The sequence below is a fragment of the Vigna umbellata genome, chromosome 8 (assembly GCF_029865625.1).
Source record: "Vigna umbellata cultivar VRB3 chromosome 8, Vumbellata_1.0, whole genome shotgun sequence".
NCBI classification, from domain to species: Eukaryota; Viridiplantae; Streptophyta; class Magnoliopsida; order Fabales; family Fabaceae; genus Vigna; species Vigna umbellata.
Genome location: NC_142172.1, coordinates 42,360,339 through 42,384,370, shown reverse-complemented (window position 1 = coordinate 42,384,370; position 24,032 = coordinate 42,360,339). Strand labels below are relative to the sequence as shown.

The following is a 24,032-nucleotide window of genomic DNA, read 5'->3' as shown; positions in this document are numbered from 1 at the left end:
CTCAATTTGGATGATAGGTAAATAAAAGAGAAATGTGAACAAAATAATAAAATAGAGAAAAGTATAAGATAATTAGTGATGAAAAATACAAGAGAGGAAAATGACTTTAAAAAATGATTTATTTGTTGAAAGGAGTTTGATTTATATTTTTTTAATGGATTTTTGTTATATACTCTATTTTTCTATTTTTTAAATGACTTATTCATTGAAAGAAATTTGTAAAGTATAATTTTTGTTATGGATTTAATATAGTATCTATTTTTTTAAATAAAATTAATAAAAAATAATTAATAGATTTTCAAGTATAATATGTTAAAGTTTATAAAAATGTTTAATATGAATTTAATTAAAAATAAATATTTAAAATTTTATATTATTTTCTCATTTTTTCTAAAAATACCATAAAATTTCAATAGAAAAACTCCTTATTAATTACATATTTTCTATATAAACTCCATATATATATATGTGTGTGTACCTTTTATAACTTTTATGTTTACAAACGCAATTAATTATCTTGGTTTAATAATTTGTATAATAATGATTGATCATAAGTATTAGTTACTTTAATAAAAGTTACAAGTATTATACAAATTAATAAAATATTACTATTTTATATACATATGTTGCATATTTTATTATAAATTTAAACCGTAATCAAAATTTAAATTTTTAATAAATTTTAAAAAATTCCAATTAAGTCTTTATTATTGGATTTTTTTAAAAAAAATATTATTTAATTTTTTATTAATGAGGTGATACTAAGATTAATTGAGAGATATATTATTATCTTATTGTATTACCTAATTTATTATTGTGACATATAATTTTATAGTTTTAATTGTATACTTTACACTATAATTAAAAAAATTACCCTATACGTATTCGGACTAGTTTATGATTAAAAGTTTATAGCATAATAACTTAGCAAACAATTTAAAACCAAAAATTACAACTAATTAAAATTTTAAAGATTCAAATTACGGAAATCATAAGATAAAAAAAATTGTTAATTTTGTAAAACATTCACCTAAAAATATGATTTATTACTCTATTTAAAATAAAAAATAGACATATATAAGTTAAAAATCAAACATTAAAGAATCCTAAATTTAACTCAAATTTAAACCTCTCTCCCAGCTTTGGTCCTCCTGCAGTTCCAAGTCCTCACTCTGGCCGCCGCATAGCGCTGCCGTTTTGTCCTCTCTTCTTTCTCTAGCCGCCGCTGTGTTGTTTTCTCATCGCCACTGCTCTCTTTCTATTACCAAGTTAGTCCAGACAACCGCCAAAGAAGCCAAGTGACGGGTAATCTTTTTCAAATTCCCCGCTTTTTAGGGTTTCCTTTTTTCGATGAAAGGTTTAGTTCTAGGATTTTCTTGCTTCAATGAATCATTTAGTTTGATAAACTTCTCGTTCAGTTTTATTATACAACGTGATTTTTGGACAGATAAATAGGGTATTCGAAAAGTACTTAATTTGCCTTTCATTTTACGTCCTTCTCGTTCAAGCTAGGTATTTCAATTCTCAAAGTCTGTGTATGCCTTTCTTTAGCTGAACAGTGAGTGGGGATCGCATGGCATATCCCAAGTTAAATGAGTTTTTATTAATCCTTGTTTGTATAGAAAATCTTTAACACTGTATACCATCCATTTTTTTCGCTCTAAACTACACAACACACTTCAGGTTTGGGTATGTCCTTCATTGATCTTCTTACACAACACTGTGTTCCATGCTTTACCCTGTAGTATGTGCTCAATTTTTGGATGTTGTATTATTAGTTGAATATATCCTATTTGAATCACCCTGTTTAGTTTTCCTTTTAAAATATTGTTAAGAATGCCCCCCTTTGACTAAAGTGTGCCCAGAATACTCCTTACAACGCTTGGTCCTCCTTTAAGCTTGCTTTGGGTGTGAATTCCGGCATGTTTCGATGACCAGTAAGCTTCTCTATAAGCATTTATTAGAGGGAAAAAAAGAAGCTTCTATATAAGCTTCTCTAACGCTTGGTCCTCCTTTATTTTTTTCTTGTATTTCTTCTTTGCCGAGTGCTTATATAGAAGTTCATCAAAATGATATTAGAGCTTATTGGTTCTTGCTTTTGGGTCATCCACATCTCTAGTTTAGCTAACTTCACACTAGTGGCTGGTTAAGATCTGGCGCATAAGTCTCTCTCGTTTTCTGGCTCTATCTATCCATCTGTCTATCTAATCAACTAGTGGCTGGTGGAAGGAAAGTGTCAAACTTGGTACATCAATTTATGCTGCTGTTAAATAACCAATGCATAAATTGAACAGTTCTTCTATTTTTTTATGAAATGATTATTTAGTTGTGTTTCATGATGACAGTGAAAAAGAATGAGGAAGCTAAAGTTTCATGAAAAGAAGCTTTTGAAGAAGGTAAATTTTTTGGAATGGAAGAGGGAAGGGGGTCAAAGAGAGAACTTGGTTATGCAACGCTACCACATTACTGGACGGGACGATTACAAAAAGTATCATCCATAATTCACTATATTTATATTTTTTAAAGCTGTGTAATTTCCTTTGTTTTTAGATTAGCTTTTAGTTGACCCATCTTATGTTTTTTTTACTCTGGGATGATGCAAATATGGATAGATATTCAGGTTTATGCCATATGGTTCAGAAGCTAGTTAACATATTGAAACAGATGGACGCAAAGGATCCTTTTAGGATTGACATGACTGACAAGCTTTTGGAAAAACTGTAAGTTCATTTTTTCACTCTCATGTATGTGAACATATGATGGAACATCAATTGATATATTAATAAAATATATCACTGAACACGGAAGTCATATATCACTCGGAAGCATATATCACTGCAATATATTTGCTGTCCCATAGACAAAAGTATTTGACTTATTTCACACCTTCTACCAGTTGTAATTGTGTAATGCATATCTGCCATCTTGCAGTACATGACTAATGCCGAATACCTTGTACAAGATAAGTTATTGGTATAACATACTGTTGTACTCCTAATAATAACTTCCTGCAGCCCATCAAATGGGTCCTTCCTAGTTCACTTAGAGATTAGTTTCTATCAAAATATAATTAAAATTGGTGAACTATTTGCAATTATTCTCCATTGGTTTTGGTTTCTTGTGATGACTTTCCTCTAAAACTTTTGAGTTGGTATAAAATATTTGAATAGATGTAACTCCACTTCAAGAAGCGCAAGTTAGCCTTACAATTTCAATAGAAAGATTGTATTGATTTAAGAAACACATTTTATTTGTTCTTGGAATGAACCTGAAACAAACGAGAAAAATATTTGATATAATAATGTGCCATTATTTTCTTCCTCATTCTTTTCTCCTTTTTGGGTGACAGCTACAACATGGGCGTTATTCCAACCAGGCAAAGCATCACACTATGTGAACGCTTAACTGTCTCATCCTTCTGTAGGTAAAAATAATACTCTGCTGATTATTTTTTAAAATGAAAATTGAGCGATTAATTTTATTCGTTTGCACTTTGCTCATTAGAGGGTCCAAAGGTAAGTATATCACGTGGAAGATATAACAATTATAACTTGCGAATGCAGTTTAATAAATAATCATTACTGGATGACTAGGATCAATTTGAAGATAATCTTAGGGAAGTTACTGCGTGCATTAATACTTGTTTTCTTCAAAAGATACTAACTTTTCTTATTTGCATTATATTACCCTCATATGTTCTTAAACTTAATGATTTTCTCCATTGTGCAGACGTAGGCTCTCAACTGTTCTGGTGCGATTAAAATTTGCTGAACACTTGAAAGAAGCTGTCACGTACATTGAGCAAGGGCATATAAGGGTTGGTCCAGAGACGGTGACAGACCCGGCTTTCCTTGTAACTAGGAACATGGAAGACTTCATTACATGGGTGGATTCATCCAAAATAAAGAGAAAGGTGCTTCAGTACAATGACAAATTGGATGACTATGATTTAATGAATTAAGTGGAAGGCTAAATGTCAGCTTATTGTGGTTTGCTTTCAAAATATGAAATCTGGGATGAGTTTTTTTTCCTTGCGGGCGGTGGTTTAGACAGGCTTGGATTTTAATGGGATTATTTTAAATTCTAAATTCATACCAGATTAAGTTGATGATGATGTAATGAACCTGGAAATTAGTGAATCAGTGTTTAAAAATTATCGGCATTTTTCCATTCAATTGTTTAGCGATCACAGCTACCCCAGCTTGGATTTTAAGTGAATGATGACCAATTCTGGTTTAGAGATCATACTTTAAGATCGTTTGAACTTGGATAGTCAATTATATTTTCTAACCACGGATGCGTCTCCTCGTAATCAAGCTTCTATAATAAAATGGAAAATTTGTTGGCATCAGTGTTGTTACCTCTTTAGTTAGTAAAATTCATTTTCTGAATTAATGATAAACTACATGTACGTCATCACAGAAACGTTTAGAATAATTTGTTATAAAAGCCTTGACTTGAATCCACACAACATTATGAACAAACAATAAGTTGTATGAATGTCAATGGTAATTTCATTTTACTTATCTTTTACTGCTACGATGATTTGATATTCAAAACATGTTTAACATGCCTAGGAATCTCAATATCTTCAGCCTACGGCATACACGAACCATTATGAATCCAAAGGACAGAATCACCATGCAATAATATGCAATCAGATTTCATTACTTCTGCATTGCATCCCATACTTGGCTGTACTGAATATGCAAATCAGAAGAAGCATCCATAATTTGCATAATTTCCCTATAAATTTTTGCTTAGCTTAAATATGTTTAAAAAAAAACAGAAGAAACAAAAATGTAGGAAATAATGATAATGATAAAAGAAGAACAAGCAAAATTCAATTATTTGAACACTTGAATTTGTTTTTCCTTTTCTTACTAAATTCCAAAGCATCATATGGCAACTATCTCCACATATTTTATTTTGCATAAACGATCGATAACAAAGCATCAACATCCATTTTCTTGATAATGTATCCATAAGTTAAAACATATTGACAAGAACCCTGTTTTTTCATTCTTTCGTTTTGTTTGAACATCTTCAACTTACAAGGCCCTTTTTCCATGAATGGCATTATCATCTTATGAATGTCAAACCTATAGCTGTGACTATGATCGTGGAAGGAATGCCAAATTTGAGGTGACTCCAGAAGGTTAACGTGTATGGTAGGTTTGGAGCACGGATAGCCTGTTCACACACTATCAAGTTAGCAGCTGATCCCAACAGTGAGAGATTCCCTGATATGGTGCTGGCCCAAGCCAATATCAGCCATGCCTTCTTCTCATCTGCTTTGGAAATTGCAGCAGCTGAGGCTGCTACACGTCCTCCAAGCAACAGAACTAGATAATAGCACAAATAACAGATAACTTTAGTAAATAGTCATGTATCATCAGAACAAAATTCTTTCACCATCATGGATACAGGTTTAGTTCAGATGACAATATCAAGTCAAAAGGAATATGACAAGGAATGAATAAAGCTAAAATATCTACTATTGGTGTTTGACCAAGTACCCCCTCAAGCATAGTAGGTAAAAGTTTAATGTGATATCAAGACAAATTGAAACATACATAACATAAATACTTGCTCTTTATGATGTGTTTACAAAGATTTCCAGTGGTAAAGAGAAAAAGAAGTCTCTTACAAACAAACAATTAAATAGATATCTATCAAAATACAAAACTAAATTCCACGCTTATCTAAAATTATTTGCTCTTGTTAGGAATTTACCACTGTTGAAGATCCAATCTCTCGATTTTAGGGAATAATACGATTCGGTTAAATTTCGTTGCCAATCCTTCACATTTTCTCAAAGAAGTAAACTGTAAACTGATAAACAATCAAAACTTTAATCCAGATGTCGTTCTTTAGTGCACATTCACAGTATAATTCCTACTGTTTCAATGACAATAGATTTTGCACAATAAGTTAAAGCTTCAGGAAATATGTATTCAGTGAATGCAATCATTGCATAGACAATTCTAAATGCTCAGTTTTAAGAAAATGGCAATCAATCAATATTGTCCGTAAGACTACAAGTCTACAACAAAAAAAGTCGACAACAATAATAGTCTTATCCTCTGGCTGAAGCCAACTAATTAATCACATAATGTTATTAAGTTTGGCTAAAAACCAAATTCTTAGGAATATTATTCAACATGAAATTCCTTTCAATAATTTCTTCCATTTCCTTCTTAGTTTCTCCACCCTTTTCCAGAGTGCAGAAGTTATGCGACCTACACTCATTACCAGTGCTTCCAGTGACTTTCTTGGCACATATCCAAATCATCTAAACTGATTTCTAACATCTTTCAGTAAGTCTCACACCAATATCTCCCTATATACAATTGTCTTCACAACCATACTTTCCTATAAAAAAAACTAATTATGTTGGATTTAACTCCTCTGTGCAGAGTAAATATGAACATGAAAACGCAAGGATGCATCAAGTGTTAATTTGAATTCGAGCATCTTGTACTGTCAACTAACTTAATATCAGCAATAGAAGCATACTTATATGCTCACTTTACACATTTTCTCACTTCAGAGGAGCAATCAGTTATGTCAAAGTTGCGGAACATTTATTTTTTTCACTTTGAAGGTAAAAAACCTGAACTACCTCTTGCGTGTTCATATCACAACAGATAAAGTAAAATGATACTATTCTAGTATTTTATGCATTGCTTTGATTTCTTTGCAGTTTGCAATCAAGAACTTTTTAAGTTTCAATTCAGGGAACATGGAGGATGAAGATTTAACAATCCATGTTAACAGATCCACATGACATTGGAATAACTACTCTCCCAAACAGAACAAATAATAAATATTTTGTCAGTAAAATAAAACCAGGTCCACTTACCTGTCGGCACATTTGAAGCCAAATTTGATAATACAAGTATGACAATTGCAAGAATTGCAACTCCACTAGCCCGATCAACGTGAGAATAGGGCTCCATTATGTCCCACAAAGCACTTGGAATCCCAGTTTTGTTGAGGCCATCTACCGTGATAAACATTCCACAAAAGAATATCAAAAGTGAATATGAAACCTGTTCCAAGAGAAGAGAGAAAAACGTAAAATATTTGAACAGCAGAAGTACTTTTAGCATTCCAAGGAGAACACAGGAAAAGAGAAAGATCAAATTAAAACCTTTTCTAAACATGGCCTAGCATCTTTGAAATCAAGAACGATAAGGGCAAGTGCCGCAGTAATTGCAGTCCATGACATATTTAAACCTAGAAGTAAAGCAACCAACATTCCAACTGTGATGATGTAAACACAAGATTTCCACAGTACCCTCTTCCATCTTATGATAAGATTGTTTTTTCTTTCGGAAGGGTGAATTAGTGTATCCACTGTTGCTGAAGAACTTGTAGGACTAGTTTCCTCCTTTGTCAGAGATGGCACACCATTTGTTCCATCCCTTGGTAAACTTGAGATTCTTGCAGAATCAAAAGTGTTGCTCGAAACCCCAATAATTTCACTTGCAATTGATCGGTTTCTTAGAATCTGTTGAGGAGAGTTCTGAACACTGATAGCTTCAAGATGGGAATTCCATTCTTGAGAATTCAAGGATGAAAAATGAGACATAGTGGCAGGAGAAAACCGATGAGAATCATACTCCTCTACCACAGCTTCTGCCCCTGAATCTTCTTCGTCCTTATGAACGGACAATAACTTCCAATACATGATTAGAAGAATTGTAGCATTTGCTACAACTCCTGCCACCATAGCTGGAAGAATACCAACCAGAAAATTACCAAATGATATTTTACTCTGAACAGCTATAACCAGGTTTTGGGGGTTGCCAATTGGAGTTGCTGAAGACCCAATATTAGCACTCGAAGCAAGGGCAAGTAGAAAGGGTGTTGGTGGAAGGTTATGCTGCCTAGCAATTTTCAATATGAATTCAGTCAAAACCACACAAGAGGTGTCATTTGTGAAGAGAGCACTTGAGACAGCAGAGATAACACATATCCTACAAAGTAAGTCCTTTGCACCTCTACTCTTCCAAGCCAGCAACTTCCCTATATACTTGAACATGTCAGCTCTTTCAAGATAGACACTGACAACCATTGTCCCAAAGAGAAGACCAAGAATTGGAAGATCAATCGTGGCATAAGCATCATCTGGAGTAATAACTTGGAATAGGACCATAAGCATGGCTCCAAAGAGGGACCCTGCAGTTCTTCCAATAGGTAGAAACGGCACAGCTGGGAAAACTGCCAAGACCCAGAAAATTGCAAATGCAATTAAACCAAATACCACTTTTGGAACAGGATCCAATGCCATTATTGCAACTAAACAAGCAAACAACAAGTTCCTTGTTCCAACCAAAGACCGATACTTCCAACTTTATACTATCAAAATACAACACCACTCTCTGAGAAAAATTCCTGAAATATGAAAATTCAGTCTCTTAAACATCAGCAAAAAATAAAGATCAGCAGTTAAGCGAGTGGAGTACTATACAAAGACAAAAGCAAACAATTTACTCGTAGTGTCATCTTTCCAAATTACCAACAGCACAAAAGTAAGGTCAAAGGTTTCAAATATAGAAAAAAGAGTGTACAATTCATCCATTCTTCCTTCAGAAAAGCGTACCTATAAAACTTAAGTTTTCATGGACAGACAATGAGGCCTAACTAAGAAGCATCAATTTTCTGTGGCTAACAACGTGTTTTTCTTTTGTGTGCTTCGCTTTCTTATGACAGATTAGCTTGGTAGCTGTAGATTGGATTACGTCGAGGAATATCTTGGTGAGTTGGAGTGAAACAAAACTGAAGCATCTTCAGTCTTTTCAGGTCACGCGCACGTCAACTAATAATTTATCATATCCACATGGTGAAATGTTACCCTATATTCTATTATGTTACACGCACCATGTAAATCACCATAGAGTAAAACTTGAAAAAGACCATTGTCACTCAGAGCTGCTACCTTCCCAGGAAAAATTCCAAGAATCAATTAAGTATTCTTTTTTTTCTCTTGTCGGTCTCCAAATTATAATTCTTTGATACAATGATTGATGTTATATTAATCTTGAGCTTCAATAATTACTCTAAATATATCCGACTAATTAGAAGTACAGAAACAAAACTTGTAACTACTTTGCTTTGCACACATACATAAGAAACTTGATTGGGTTGAACATGTTTTGTTTAATTAGTGGACATTATGAGCAGAGACAAATGGCGGTGATTTAAAGTGAGCTTCTCCAAGATGGGGATTGAGTTTAATGTTTGAATATATTTTTCTCCATAAATTTAATAACAAAGACCGTAGAAGATTGATGAGAAAAAATGCTTTGGAAGTTTTCATGTAAAGAGTGTGAAAAGGTTAGAATAAATGCATAGTGTAGACCATACAACATGTCCCTTTCATACATGGCGTGAGATTTGAACTGCATATCTGTTTTTAAATCAGCCAAGTAGAGTAGGTTTCATCTGTTTTTTGGGCTGTTCTTCACCAAATATTGGAAGCTTGGAGTTAATAAAGCAGAAACTTTATTGGTAAAGTCACTGTCAACCAGAAGATGACATTTTTAATTGTTTCAATTGTACCTCAGTTAGCCAACCATCCTTTGAAAAATAGTGGAAATCCCACTTCACAAAATTAGGTTTCTTCACTTGTTTTCACCTTTAACTTTAAAAAATTGTTATTTTATCAGAAAACAATGAAAAAGAAATATCAGTTCATCTAATGCATAGCTATGTATGTGTGCAGCTTGTGCAATCTTCTTCTACATTGATAAGAACAGTTCAACCTGATGTGAACAAATACTGTAAATACAAAAGGAAGTTTTGGATGCAAAACCAAGGTAATAGAAATGGTGAGACAAATTGTGCAATCAACGAACTCAGAGAGAGGGAGAGAAAGAAGAATATCCAAATTAATGATAAAGGTTGGTTCAGATTATAATTTAAATTAGGTTTAATGTGTCCTTATTTTTGTTCAGAATTTGAAATAGGTTTCTTTATTCGTTGGCGTATCAATTGGGTCCTTATTTTTGTTAATTTGATGCAAATATATTCTTTCCGTCAATTTCATCAAATTAACAAAAATAAGATCCAATTGAGACGCCAAAAAATAAAGGGACCAATTTCAAATTCTGAATAAAAATAGGAATATGAGATATTAAACCTTTAAATTAATGTCTAAATCTAAAAGGTATCTTATCAGTACAAGAAAATCAACATAAAAAAAAAACATAATAACATAATTAAAGATAATACCTTGATAGAAGAAGATACTGAGACAGAGGATAAGCTAAAAAAATAACAGTAGATGGTGAAATAAAATATTTAAAATATTGGTGGAGAATGGAGTGATTGGAGTGTGAGAGTAGAAAGGTAGGAAAGTTGAAAAAGTGTGAGAGTAGAAAGGTAGGAAAGTTGAAAAAGTGTTAAAAAGCTGTGAAAGCAGAGAGTAGTGCAATTGTCAGCAATTCATTTATTGCAGACTGTCCTGTAGCCTGTGTCAGGCTCACAATCACACCCAATCTTAGTTTTGAAATCCCTGTATTGATTCTATTTTAAAAAGTGTTTTTGTTTTTCTTCTCTTTCATGCAAGATAACAAACAGCCAAAACTACCATAAAAATAGCTATATGCATAAATTTAAGGATTAATACTTTTTTTTTCCCAAGTTTGATTGGAAAATTTGAAATGATTTTTTTTTCTGTTTAATATTATCCCAAAGAATATAATTTATGTTTAATTTAGTTCTTTTTACATGTGACGTTTAAATCGTTAACGGTATACTATCCAGTTATGTAATAAATGACACATCATTATTGACACGTCATCGTCATCTCCTATCTCTAGAAGTCCTAATATCTCTATAAACCCTAGCCAACACTTAACCCTAACCGTCGGCGTCATGGTCACGACCAACCACCATCTTCGCACCTCATCATCTTTTCCACCACCTAAGCCCTAATTTTTAAAAATGTATTTCTAATCAGGGTCTCAGCTCGCCAGACCATCATTTTCGCTCATCATCTTTCTTGCGCTTCCAAAACCTTACGCCGCCACCATCGTTGCGCAGCAAAGCCTATTTCAGGTCGTCGTCGCCATAAGAATTGTTCCACTCAACGCGAGAACTTGCAACCACCACATCTCTATCCGCGACGCCATCAAACCTGCAGCAAATCACGAGTCTTCCTCCTCTAGCACCAACCTAAATCGCGAGTTTCGTACAATATTCATAGCCAACAGCGGAATCTCCATGGTCTTTGCTACTACTACCATTCTCCCTTCTTCAATGCGCCATCGCGGCACACACCTCCATCATCCTCGCCAACCCCAAACCTGCAAACCACAAGAACCAGAAATCTGCAGGACCACGAGCTTAAATCGCAAATCCCTCTGGCGAACCGATCGGCTCTCGTGCTTCCACCGTTCAGTAGCCTCACCCCTTTAGCTGTTCGGTTCCCTTCTTCTTCTCCCTCACTGCTCGACCTCTTCCTGCCTTCCACCTCACGTGCCTAAAGGGAATCCACGTGGACAGTTAAATGCCATTTCATTTGGATTTTGCACAGCTGGACAATGCACCGTTAACGATTTAAACGCCGTGTGCAAAAAGGACTAAATTGAACATAAACTACATTCTTTAGGACAGTACTGAACATTAAACATAAAAAAAATTATGATCATTTCGAATAAAGCTGACAAAATTGGAACCAAAATTGGTATTAGATCTAAATATAATTAAGTTAGAATTTTAAATTTTATAACTTTTTACAGTTAAAAACAATATAAGACACTGTGATATTATTTTTAATCGAAATTAAAATTGAATGATTGTGGTTTTTTTCATACGAAACTCAACATTTTTGTCATTATTGAATATGAAACTCAACTTTCAACGTATTTTTATATTTATAATCAAAATTTATGTAATTGGTGATATAACGACCTACATGTAAAAAGTGCATGGAGAACAAGTTACCAAAGTTGTTATTTTCTTCATATTCTATAGCATGTGAATCTTTTGGTTGCTTTAACATAATGGTTGTTGCTTGAAAAACGAAATGAATACATAAACAGGGGCATTCACAACCATAGAGAGAAAGTGAAGAGAAAAGTTATAGATTGTGTGGGTTGTGCAGGGAACTATTTGTGGACCCGAGACACAAAAACAAAAGATAAATTTATTTATTTTTTATTAAATTTAAAACTTTAAGAACATAAGATATAAATTTCATTTTATAAAATTAATTTAAACTTAAATATATTTTTTAATATTTTCATTTTCACTTTCTTGAAGTTTACGGGATAACAGCATTAACTTAAGATATTCATCTATGCTATTGATTCTGCAATGGAAAACTCTTTCTTACTCTGAATCATATAGACTAATCGAAGGTACATTAGATTGAAGTTTTTTTGTAAAACTATTTTACTTGTAAATTTTAAAACATTGTGCAACCATATGACTTTTCTGATTTTCTAAAAGAATTACAACGTTAGTTCTCTTTTTTAGTTTAGTTTTTCTATTAAATTTATATTCCAAGAATTCAAAAGATTTGCACGACATAAATTTAAAAGAATTTGATTTGATTTCAAACAAACGATTTCAAAATTAGAGTCAATGATGAAATATAAATAAAACATTTCCTCAATCATTTAATGAACAACAGAAAAAATCAAAATTATTTTTAAATAATTACATGCGTAGTATAAGCTGTAGATAAATTAAGTTTTATATAAGAATTTACATAACTCATTTGTAAAGTTATGTAAGAATATGTAAAACAAATTATTAGAGTTGATGGGAATTTTAAAATAATAAAATCGAATATTTTAAAATTAAATAATTTAATAATATAAATAAAATTTTATAAATTCGTCTTTTTATTTAAATCATTTGTCATTTTTTTATAATTCGTTTTTATAATTTCTTTTTTTTTCTCTTTATAAATTATAATTTTTTGATTATCTGTTTAATGATTACCACATTGGATCCTCCAACGTCTACCAATCAATTTCTAGTATAGAGTAACTAAGTTTCGACTCCTTTTTCCTTTCACTCTTAGGTTAAGATTATGCATAATGATTCCTTCTCACACGGGTGTTTTGGTATCTTTTTCTAGTTATTTATCAGATGTTCTAAGGAATCTCTTTGATCACAATTCCTTGTTTTGTAAGTGTTTTTAGGATTTTTTAAACTAGAAGCAGGGTCGGTGAATTGTCTAGAGCTGTAGTAATTCTTCTTAATGTAAGAGAAGCTAATGTTTTTTTTTTTAATTTGAGTTATGAAATATGAAATTACAAATAATTAGTGTACGAGTTGGATGCAGGTTGAATTATATGCTTGAAGTGAGTGTTAAGAGTAATCGTCTTCGAATAATTGAATTTGATTGAATAATTTCAGTTAAATATAATTATTAACTTGAATGTTGTTGTTATAAAATTATTAAATAATTGTATTAATGTCACATGTTTATAGTTTGATACAATCTATTCCTATTTTATTAATTTTATAGTATTTTGTTTTATCAATTCTAAAATGTTAAAATTGGAATGTTAGAAGATACTTCAACAAAAAATAATTAATTTAAAAGTCGAGACCACTAATATTTTATTACATAGTCACTAGTTAGATGTATTAGATAAAGGAAATAAAAATTGAAATATATAGTTTTTGAAACAAACAATATTATACTAAAAAAAATCTCTCATCTACTGCCTCATGAAACTAATATTTAATAATTAAAATAACAAAAAATGTAATTTAACAATTATTTTTTATCTGTTATTTCTTTATTAGGTTGAATTTCTGACTGTGTCTAAAAAGTTTAAATTAGTCAAAATAGATTTAATAAGTCAAGAGGAGTCTTTTAGATGAAAAGAAGTGATTATTTTTGCAGCTTTAGAATGAGAAAAAAAATTGACATATTTATCAAACCGTCTTTAGTAAAGTTACAAGATTCGTTAATATTTGAGAAAAATATTATTTTTTATATATTGATTAGTAGTATACTATGTGATTTTGATTTGACACTTTTATATTTATATTTGGTTTTATTGAAACTTATTGATTGATTATGGAAAAAGATATTCCAACTCGACCCAGTCCGGCTAACTGTGGGTTCGTGAATTCAACTTGGTTTACTTATTACTAATCTGAAAAAATTCGAATCTGGTTCGAACCATCACAGATTGGTAGATTAAACGGATTAACTTATTAGTTCAATTAATTATAAGTTTTTTTAAAAAATAAAAAAATTATAATTCTTTTAATTCAAATCTAAATAAACGTCACACTAAAATAATTTTAATCTCTAAAGACAATTAAAAAAAATATCATACAATCAAAGTGTAATCCAAAAACATGTATAAAAGGCAAACAAATAAGTTTTTAATATTGATAAATTTTGTATCACTTTAAAAAATTACATTTTTTTCAAATCTGACCCGACTCAAACCCACGGTGAGATGGATTGGTTCGAGGATTACAACCTATTTTGACAGCACATGTGAAATGTTTTACCAAATTTAAATTACTGATTTTTTTTATTATAATTTTTAGTTTTCTTTTTTTGCAAATTTAAAGAAATTACTTTTACAACATATTTTTCTATTTTTGGCTGTTATGATATTGTTTCCTCATTATAGTAAGTTTAATTTTTACAATACTTTCAATTTTTTTAATTAAATCATACATTGTACATAAATTATTAGCATAATATTATTTTATTTTTCATACTTTTGTCATTATTCATATAATTATGGTTTAGATCCATTTTTCATATTATTTATTTTTAAACCAAGCTCATCATTTGAAATTTAAAAACTTACAAAGTTTTAAGATTTATTAAAATTCGAGATAGCCCTAATTAAATATCACAAAAAATAATTTATGCTATTTAAAAAATTTGAGAGATACAGCTCCTAAGTCCTATAGCAATGAACTACATCTTTAAACGACTTCTGACTGTAACATTGGGAAAAATGCCGGAACGTTGCTTGATCTACTTTCCTTTCCAACCATTTTCTTGTTAGTCCACCATTCCGAGGCATTGGCAGGATTATCAGAAACAACACCTTTTCTGCTGTCAAAGTTAAATTCTTTGGAAGAATTGCAATGCTCTTCTCCTTCTCTAGGAGAATTTTCAGGCTTATCATTTGAAGTTTTCCTTGAACACAAATCACAGTGTATACTTTCTCTGTCAACAGGCTCTCCAAGCAGTGTATCCTCAGAAGACCCTGAGATGTTTCCAATCAAAGGAGACCCTGATTTATTTGGAAGACATCGTGCCACATCTTCCCCAGTCAATTCAAATGAAACTCTGTGATCGACTAATGCTGCATTGGGTTGACCCTCGTCCTTGGAATTTGCAAGGGATGTTAACTCAGAAATCGGTTTTCCAACATAGATGTCTTTTGCAGCAGTTGGTGCTGCACCATCAGGTGTCAAACACCCAGAGCCTAGTTGTGAAGCTGGCTTAACAACATTAGGTGTCAAAGATCCTGAGCCTAGTCCTGAACCTTGCCCAGTACTGTCTGGTGTCAAAGATCCTGATCCAAGTCTGGAATTCCATTTATGTGTCGAGAAGTGTTCAAAGCCCAAGAGGTTGGATGCTTCTCCTTTGTGGAATTCAAGAAGTGGGTGTCTATCAGGGAAAGGAGTAGAGCTTCCAGAAGTAGAAATGATTGATCCAGGTGATATAAGTTGGGTGCCAGGACTTCCGGGGTATTGTTGATAAAGTTGAAACTCATAATTGGATAATGCAAATCTTTGATTTGTACCTTTATTTTTACAATCTTGATCTAGAGAAGATTCCAATAATTGAGCAAATGGCACCTCAGGGGATGATGGTGTCGTCAGCTGCACCGATTCAGGAGGTGGAGTGAAAGGAGCAGTAGATGGTTCAGTGGTAAAGTTAGAAAATACAGGCGGTGAGACTAATTGGGTCTCGTAGGTATAAGGACCTATAGCAAAAATGGATGCAGGTCCACCAGAAGCATTGACATTGAGAGAACTGAGAGAGAATAATCCAACCGGTGATTGAGTGGCAGATGGTGGATCGGATTCCAGAAAAGACGCAGGTGAAGAGGGAGGGACAACGAATGGCATCACAACGGCTGTTGAAGGATTTGGTGCAGCAGTAGCAGGATGAGATCCAACTTGACCCACTGGTTCAACAGGTTCAGGAACGAGGACAGCGTTGCCAATTCTCTTGTTGTTTTTATGGGGTCCAAAACACCAATATAAGCTCCAGCAGCTTCCCCAGCGCTTTTTCTGCAGTTAATAAAGAAACATATCTATATTAAAAGTTGAAAGCAAATTAAATCACGAATTCAGTTGTCAATAGCAATGATGTAATATAATATTTTTCAGCAGGGAAACTGTAGATTTTTTTATCAAACGTTAAATCAACTTGAGTGAAGCGACTTCAATTAATTAAAAGTTTGAGAAAGAAATTTAGGGAAGAACTTCTGAAACAATTAGAAATGGTGTAATGTTTCGTCAAAACGTACTTATGCTAAAACTGAAGACATTGCACAGATAAGGAGACAACAAATAGAAGAACCTTAATTTTCCTAATAGCTAATCGAGGTACACTGGCTGGAGGAAACTAAATAAAACCTCTATTGTCACCTACTTTTGACAGTGTGGGGGAGCAAAAACATCAGCAGATGTTAAAAGTAAAAGGGAAGAAATAGCATCCGAGTAAAGCAGGACGTGAAACCTTCAAATAAAATAAATGCTCCTTTATCAGCTAAGTACATGGCATCTATTAATATCATCCCATTCCGCAATGCTGGATAGTTTCCCAGCAGCATAAGGAAGATTTGGTCTATATTTAAATCACTATTTCAACACTGCTAGAATTATTTTTAATCCAAAAGTACCGAGAATTTCCTTCCTACAACATACTTTCATTGTATTTTCAGTTCTGCAAACAGTTACCCAAACAAGCTGTGCCTGCCAATTCTAAACATAAACCCACTTCAACTATCTCTAATAGTTCTCCAAATACGTAAGTTTCTGAGAACTAACACGGAACCCAAACATAAAGGCCAAAGGCCAAAGAAAACTTACTCAATGTGTAATCAAGGTCTGAAAAACAAATAGTAGTAGTTTGATAGATGATAAGCATGTGATAAGATACCGGATTAGAAAGGTCAGTCACAGGTAATCACTAGTGACTATGAATAATGTTTGGATTAAATCTAGAAAGTTTAAAAATACTTTTATTATAAAAGCAGCAATACTTTGTTTATTCACTTTGGTGCATTAGAAGTTATTTAGTCCAAACATAATCTTAAAGCATGTATGGGAGAATCCTTTGAGTACCTTTCAAAATTACATCTAAACATAAGATTAACAAAAAGAGCTGCTTTGAGCAACCTACTCTCAGGATCGAATGAATGGTGACTCAGACATACAGTTTATCTGCCTTGGAACTAACATGATAATCTTTAGAAATAAATCCAAAACCATCAGCAAAGGCAAGACAACAAAATCACGGAAACATTCCACTACCAAGTTGTAAATAAAAATGTCGCATACTCAATCATCTTCAAGAAGGGTAACAAGTCATAAAAATAGTAAGTACTAATTGAACTGAAAAAAGTTATAATTATAAGAGATACATGCATGATACAGCTAGATTGAAATCCTGTCCCAACTGGTTGAAGAAGCAAATTGCTAGTGTTCTTTGTAAAATCAAAGCTAACAGGACTTATAATTTAGCCGGGCAAAAAAGACACACCCATCTTTCACACTTTTGAGAGCCATAAAAAATAATAATAATAATAATAAATTTTGAAAAAGCAAAAAAGGTAATCAGAGAAAATTGGACCCCAGCACAAAGTCAGCCACGGCTAGACCTTCTTTTGATTCATTCATCATCACTGATGAAATTGGAAAATGAATAAAGATAACACAAAACCCAAGATCTCAATTTGACCTCTGTTTCTTGGTAACCGAACTAATCAGAACAATGAATGAAACCTAAAACAAAAGAATTAGTCTCATATACACTATATAATAACTAAATACTAACATGCACTTGTCATGGAAATAGTAAGAGAGAGAAAAGCACCGGCGAGCTGGCAGCTTGGATTCTGGATTCGGCAACTACTATCGCCGAAGCCGCAGCATTGACTGTGTTGTTAACTGTTCCCATTAGGGGTTTTGCAGTGACCGGAAACAGAAGTTCCGGTTACGAGGTTTTAGAGTTGTTGATCTCAAAAATAAGAAATAAAGAAGGGATGATGCCATGCCATGGAGCAATGGAACTCTCTCTCTCTCATGAGGTGGAATAATGGACATGACACACACTACCTCCATTCATGCCTCATAGATTCAAAAAAAAATTACATCTCTTTTAATCATTTATTCACCATCTATACATAATTGGTAAAAAGTTTATTTAACATGTAAATTAACTACTAGGTAGGTTATTTGTCAATTCCATTAACAAAATTTTGGACAATTTCAAAATTTAATATATTTAATATTTACTGTATATATTTTAAATAAAAAAGAGTTCATTTTATATTTTATAAATACATTTATATATTATAACATGTTCATATTTTTAGTTAATACAAAATTTTTAATAAGATAAAAAAATTATATATATTAAAATAGAAATTTTACAAAATTTATAAAAATATTTATTTTTTAAAATCTAAAATTATAATTATATGATAATATATTTTTTAAAATACAAAAATCTTTATACATAAAACTTATATAACTATGTCATCACACATTAAAATCATATAAATTAAAATTTTATAAATTATAAATTAGTCTATCAACAGTCAATTTATCAGGAATCAAAGTATAAATTTAGATATAATATTAAATGAAGATAAAAAATATGGATAACTTTTATATTTTATATTGAAGGTAATATTTCTAATGATTTTTTTTCAATAATAGTGTTTTAAGATATTTTTTTAACATATTTATTTTACTCTTAATAATGATTTAAAACCATTATACATGTTTTTATAATAGAAAATAATATTAAAAATAAACTATACAAATAAAATGTTATTTATTTTCTATTGTGATAATTATATTAAATGGAGATATCTTATTATTAAAATAATATATCAAACGAGTTATTAGATATATATTGAATGCCATAACTAATATTCGTTAGTTATATATGTATTACTAAACAAATTAAATGAAATCAAAAAATACAATACATATTTTAGTATATATAAAATTAAAATTAAAATCAGTACAATTATTAACTTTTAACTTATTTAAATAAAATAGTGTGGCGTAAAATTTAAATATGTTTACATGTTTAATATAATTTATTTATTTTTAATTTGAAAATTTGTTAGTTTTTTAACCATCTTTCTCAACATAAGTATTTTAATTTTAGAACAGAAATTTATTTTTTTTTTTACTGTGGTCCTTAAAATAGAGTAATATTAAAATGTAGATTTTATACAATCATTAAAAATTATAAAATGTGAATCAAGCAAAAAGGAAATTAGTGTATGATATCTTATAATTTTTTGAATAAAATAGTTATAAATATTTTTATCTTTAAGTTGGGGTATATAGAGTTTTGTTAGAGAAATGTCTATTATTTATATATGTTTGTATAAGTCTAACTCCACATTAGACTTTTTATAGTTTTCATAAGCTTGCATGTATAAGGCATTTTATCTAGTTCTTTTCAGATTTTGACAAATGTTAAATTTTATAAGGTAGTCTCCTGAGAATAATAAGAGTATATTTTCATAATATATTAAATGCATATGAAATATAAGTGATAAGATAGTTTAGTGATAAAATTGAAAAAGGTGTGAAAGATTGAGTTTAATTTTTCCATAAACAAAATACTAATAATTAATATTTGTTGGTAAAATAAAATGCATATCCGATATTAGGTTTATTAAAATTTGATTACTTCCTATATATTTTCTCTTGTAAATTGCTATTATTAAGACTATTTTAACATTAGTTTCATAATTTTTTTAAAAATACAATAGCGGTTAAAATACTAATGGAGGTAAGTTTAGGAACAAAGTAAATAAAAATAACAAAATTTTACTTGTTTACTACTAATATATAACAACACTTGTTTTAAATTTATCAATAAATCCATTATATTTTATTTTTTTCTCCTAAAAATTCATTGCCAATACTTATACATTATATACAATCAGAAGGCATATCAGATAAAAGAAATCAAGTTTCATTTTCTTTTTCAAAGTAACTAATTTGATCTTTAAGAGTTTCTTTTTTAAAAATGTGTGGCTTACCATAAGTTAAATCATCTTCAATACACAAAAATTTAGATCTCAAAATGTCTTTTCCTTCTTATGAACTAAATTTCAACCTTTTTATTAACACTAATACTAAAGCATACTATAAGCATCATAATTATGTTTAGATAATTATTCTTTAAGTAAAAACATTTAAAAGATATTATCTTTAAATTTTTTTAATGGTATTTTTAAAATTTTCAACTACTAAATAATAAAGATAATATTATGCAAAGAAATACTAATAAAAACTAAATGATTTTATATTATTGGATACGAGAAATCTTTACTAGGTATAAATATTTTATGTTTGACATTAGTTTGATATTATTTTTCAAAAGTTCTCTGTTTGATTAGCCTAGACATATTTTACTTTTTGTTGAATGATTTTTTATATCCTACATTTATAGTGTTCTTGAGATGCAAAATATTTGAATAGCTATGTTTGTTTGAAAAATGTCTTTTATAACAATTGTTCAATGTGATGAGATCATATATTAAATGGATAGAAATTGTATGAAAATTTATGAGTGATGTGAATAAAGTTTTTTTAATGAGGAATACATTATCATTAGTTGTGTATGCATTTGGTTAGGAGTACAGAGGGTGTGATCATCCTATCTCTATTAAATTTTTGGACTCGTGTTAAAGAATAAAGTTTAAAATTCACTTATGACGATACTATAGTAAATAAACCTTATCATGAAAGATTTTAGACATGATAAATTTGGATCCACGTTGATTTTTATGTAATACCATTAGACAATAGGTACATGACTATATGAGTACTCAACTTAACGCATGTATCTTATGGATTTGAATTCATAACAAGCTATGTTAGAATTATATATGTGATGAGTTGATAATACATATATTGATACTTTTGTTTAAACATTTAAATTTTATAGAATGTTATGTTATAAATATTAACTTATATTATTTTTTGTGTTTGGTTGGAGTTCATCCACTTACAATAATTATATATTATATACTAGCAAAATATAATACAAGTAAAATAATCCTAAAACAATAGGACTAATACTAGTATTTATAAAGAAAATAGTTATTGTTTAGATATATATTTTTTCTACTGTATAAAACATCTAATATGATGAAACATTATTTATATTTTAAATGTTTAGATGTGTTTTTCTCAGTATTTGTAAATTTTATGTGTTTATATGTTGGTTAAGATTTTTTTATCAGTAATGTTTTAAATCAATAAGATAAATCCTACTAATTTGAGGTGTTATAATTACATATATAACTTAACAAAATAACAATACATATAATAAAAATATATCATATTAAAAAAAACATATCTTTTTGTAATCTTCTTGTTGAATTGATAAAGTTATGCTTATTAAAATTTTCTTATATAATAAGCATCAAAAACTTCACTTAAAACAATCTAATTTTAGAATACTAACTCTAATTTAACTTTTCTATACCAAAGACGTGTCACGTTTTCTTTCCTTTTATTCGCACACATTGTTTGATTAACTTAAAATGAGGAATCAAATTAACATCATTAATTAATATAATCACACATTATTAATCAATGTAAATTTCTATTTTTTATTAAATCATTATACTTTCCTTTTTTTCTACCATTTTTTTCTTCGCTGGATTAAGAATAAATCAGAGAATAAAGAAAAAAACGAAACAATAAAGATAAAGGGAAAATATAAGTTATAAGTATGTTATTTAGATTAGTATAAACTAGAGCAGAAAAATGAAAATGTAAAAACTATATAAAAATATATTTATCTCTAAAATTTTTCCTTTTACGTTCTTGTTTGTTTTAATTAAAACGTTTTCTTATTTTCTCGTTATTTTAAAAAACTTAAAAAAAAAAAGTACAGCTACTATCTGAAATTGTATAAATTCCATTTCTGAATCAGGTTTTACTGAAAATTCCAATCAACAATAATACTAAGGGCGTTTACACCATTATTCATTTTGCACATCGGTATTTCGTAATAATAATTTTGTTTTTTTAAAAGGTATTTTTAACAAGTTAAGTATATATATATATATATATATATATATATATATATATATATATATTATTTTTAATCTGAACTAAAATATTTATCTAACTTTTTTATTATTTTAACTTTTGTAATGTTTCGTTGTAAATTTATAGAAGAAGTTAGGAACTGCAGGTGCGCAGGTCCACTTGCAGTTGGGTGACAAAGAAGAATGGGTTATGATTCTTGACCCACGTGTGAGAGATAGTGACACACACTTCAACTTTTTGACCCTTAGTCTCCAACATAAAAAAAGGTTATCGATTATAATTCAATTATTTAAGTTTTTATATTTAAAAGTATAATTAATTGAGTCCTGTAAAGTGTCTTTTTTGTAAAAGAATGTACCTTAATATGTGAATTAAAACAAAAATTATGGAAGTTAAAAATATTACATTTAACTCTTATAGGTAAAGATGCATTTGTAAAATCACGGAATTAAACCCTTTTTTTATTTTAAATTATGTGTTCAGACTTTGTGTCTCTAGCCGTTACTCTTGGATGCTTTTATTTTTTGAAAAACAAATTTTCTTTCAGGAGCATCGTCTTTGTTTTTACTAGAAAGGATAGCAGTGTCATTTTAAAATATATTATTAATTATTTTATAAAATTATAAAAAGTATGAATTTAACTTCTCAATTACTAATTCTTTTATTATAAATTTTTAGGTCTTTTAAGTGTTCATTGCCTTTGATTTGTAAGAATGGACAATTTGAAGTGATGGGCTTTCGAAAGCCATATTGTCAGCCCAATATTATGCGTAGATGGGCTGGATTGGAAAGACATGTTCGTCCAGAAGGCCCATATGTCATAAATAAAAATAAGATAAGATATCATTTGGTTAAAATTAGTAAAAGAAGATTCAAAATGTTAATCTATTTGGATTGTTATTTTTGCTGACATTTGAAAAATTAAAAATAAAAATGGAATAATTGTATTTGTCCTGGAAATAAAAATATTTGTTAGAAATTTTTTTACGAGAATGAGGAAATAAAATAAAATAAAATAGAGTATATAACATTTTAGAGTCTTTATATTTTTAAAACAATGGAATTGACAAACTTATTGAAATAAATACGCAAGTCTGTCTTTTATTTTCTTTTAGAAAAAATAAATGCCGATAAAATGAATTAACGATATTATATAAATTTAAACTATTTGCACAAAAAATCATTCTAATACTAATATAATTGACTCAAATGCTTTGTTTAATTTAATGAATCTTACCATTAGTCTCTGTTTTAATTGTTGGAATATCATAGTTATTTATACAAGTGATAGTGTTCGCACAAATAAGTTCAGGTTACAAGGATAATTTCTATTAGCATTTCTTAACTTTAACTTTAAGTACCGTAATCAGGCATGATATTAGAGATTTTGTACTTTAATTAAGAAGACATTTATCTAAGTTTTAGATTCTTCATAGGTTTTTCAATTTTCATTTTGTACATTTATGAAGATTAAGAATTTAAATTATAAATGTGGTGAATTTAAGGCACCTTAGTTTAGCTATATTTTAAAAAATTATAAACGTCATAATTTAATCAAAAAATGTTTTGTTTTAGTTATGATGAAACAGAATAAAAAAAGATTAAATATGTTTAGTCCTCAAGCGTTTTTTGGTTTCAAATTTTGTTTTATTTTGATCATTTTTCTTAAAAACTTATTGTTTCAGTATAAATGTTGGGACCAACCTCCTGAGTCGTCTCCACTCCTTCTATCGTGTCTTTATCTT

The 24,032-nt window shown here is 29.9% G+C and overlaps 3 protein-coding genes across 6 annotated transcripts; 1 reads left to right on the top strand and 2 right to left on the bottom strand.

Annotated features, from left to right (window-relative positions):
- Positions 1 to 1,105: 1,105 nt before the first annotated feature.
- On the top strand, positions 1,106 to 4,175 carry LOC124837471 (Alpha-L RNA-binding motif/Ribosomal protein S4 family protein). The gene is made up of 5 exons (XM_047312838.2): positions 1,106 to 1,305; positions 2,346 to 2,488; positions 2,613 to 2,720; positions 3,350 to 3,424; positions 3,730 to 4,175. The coding sequence occupies exons 2-5, from the start codon at positions 2,355 to 2,357 to the stop codon at positions 3,959 to 3,961; spliced, it is 549 nt and encodes a 182-aa protein (XP_047168794.1). The 5' UTR covers positions 1,106 to 1,305; positions 2,346 to 2,354; the 3' UTR covers positions 3,962 to 4,175.
- Positions 4,176 to 4,901: 726 nt separating this feature from the next.
- Positions 4,902 to 8,921, bottom strand: LOC124837470 (silicon efflux transporter LSI2-like). Of its 3 annotated transcripts, XR_015781775.1 has the most exons (5): positions 8,612 to 8,921; positions 7,157 to 8,403; positions 6,866 to 7,055; positions 5,737 to 5,835; positions 5,206 to 5,345 (listed from the first exon to the last, which is right to left on the bottom strand). XR_015781775.1 is itself a non-coding variant. In XM_047312837.2 (4 exons), exons 2-4 carry the CDS (start codon positions 8,297 to 8,299, stop codon positions 5,083 to 5,085), a joined length of 1,596 nt encoding a protein of 531 aa, XP_047168793.1. In that variant the 5' UTR covers positions 8,300 to 8,403; positions 8,612 to 8,888; the 3' UTR covers positions 4,902 to 5,082. The 3 variants fall into 3 exon arrangements, 2 of the variants coding, with proteins under 2 accessions (XP_047168793.1, XP_087953860.1); XM_047312837.2 differs by lacking the exon at positions 5,737 to 5,835 and having other exon boundaries at positions 4,902 to 5,345; positions 8,612 to 8,888; XM_088097734.1 differs by lacking the exon at positions 5,737 to 5,835 and having other exon boundaries at positions 4,902 to 5,345; positions 8,503 to 8,631.
- Positions 8,922 to 14,853: 5,932 nt separating this feature from the next.
- On the bottom strand, positions 14,854 to 18,305 carry LOC124837493 (uncharacterized). Of its 2 annotated transcripts, none has more exons than XM_047312866.2 (2): positions 18,065 to 18,305; positions 14,854 to 16,254 (listed from the first exon to the last, which is right to left on the bottom strand). In XM_047312866.2, the coding sequence occupies exons 1-2, from the start codon at positions 18,146 to 18,148 to the stop codon at positions 14,932 to 14,934; spliced, it is 1,407 nt and encodes a 468-aa protein (XP_047168822.1). In that variant the 5' UTR covers positions 18,149 to 18,305; the 3' UTR covers positions 14,854 to 14,931. The 2 variants fall into 2 exon arrangements, with proteins under 2 accessions (XP_047168822.1, XP_087951928.1); XM_088095802.1 differs by having other exon boundaries at positions 18,026 to 18,141.
- Between the last annotated feature and the right edge of the window lie 5,727 nt (positions 18,306 to 24,032).

Excerpts from the sequence above, each read along its gene's own strand:
- LOC124837471 (XM_047312838.2), top strand. The coding sequence starts at position 2,355 with ATGAGGAAGCTAAAGTTTCATGAAAAGAAGCTTTTGAAGAAGGTAAAT. Across the intron at positions 2,489-2,612 it reads GGACGGGACGATTACAAAAA|ATATTCAGGTTTATGCCATA; the intron begins GTATCATCCATA and ends AAATATGGATAG. Across the intron at positions 3,425-3,729 it reads ACTGTCTCATCCTTCTGTAG|ACGTAGGCTCTCAACTGTTC; the intron begins GTAAAAATAATA and ends TCCATTGTGCAG.
- LOC124837470 (XM_047312837.2), bottom strand. The coding sequence starts at position 8,299 with ATGGCATTGGATCCTGTTCCAAAAGTGGTATTTGGTTTAATTGCATTT. Across the intron at positions 7,056-7,156 it reads CTAGGCCATGTTTAGAAAAG|GTTTCATATTCACTTTTGAT; the intron begins GTTTTAATTTGA and ends CTCTTGGAACAG. Across the intron at positions 5,346-6,865 it reads GGCTTCAAATGTGCCGACAG|TTCTGTTGCTTGGAGGACGT; the intron begins GTAAGTGGACCT and ends GCTATTATCTAG.
- LOC124837493 (XM_047312866.2), bottom strand. The coding sequence starts at position 18,148 with ATGGGAACAGTTAACAACACAGTCAATGCTGCGGCTTCGGCGATAGTA. Across the intron at positions 16,255-18,064 it reads TCCAAGCTGCCAGCTCGCCG|AAAAAGCGCTGGGGAAGCTG; the intron begins GTGCTTTTCTCT and ends TATTAACTGCAG.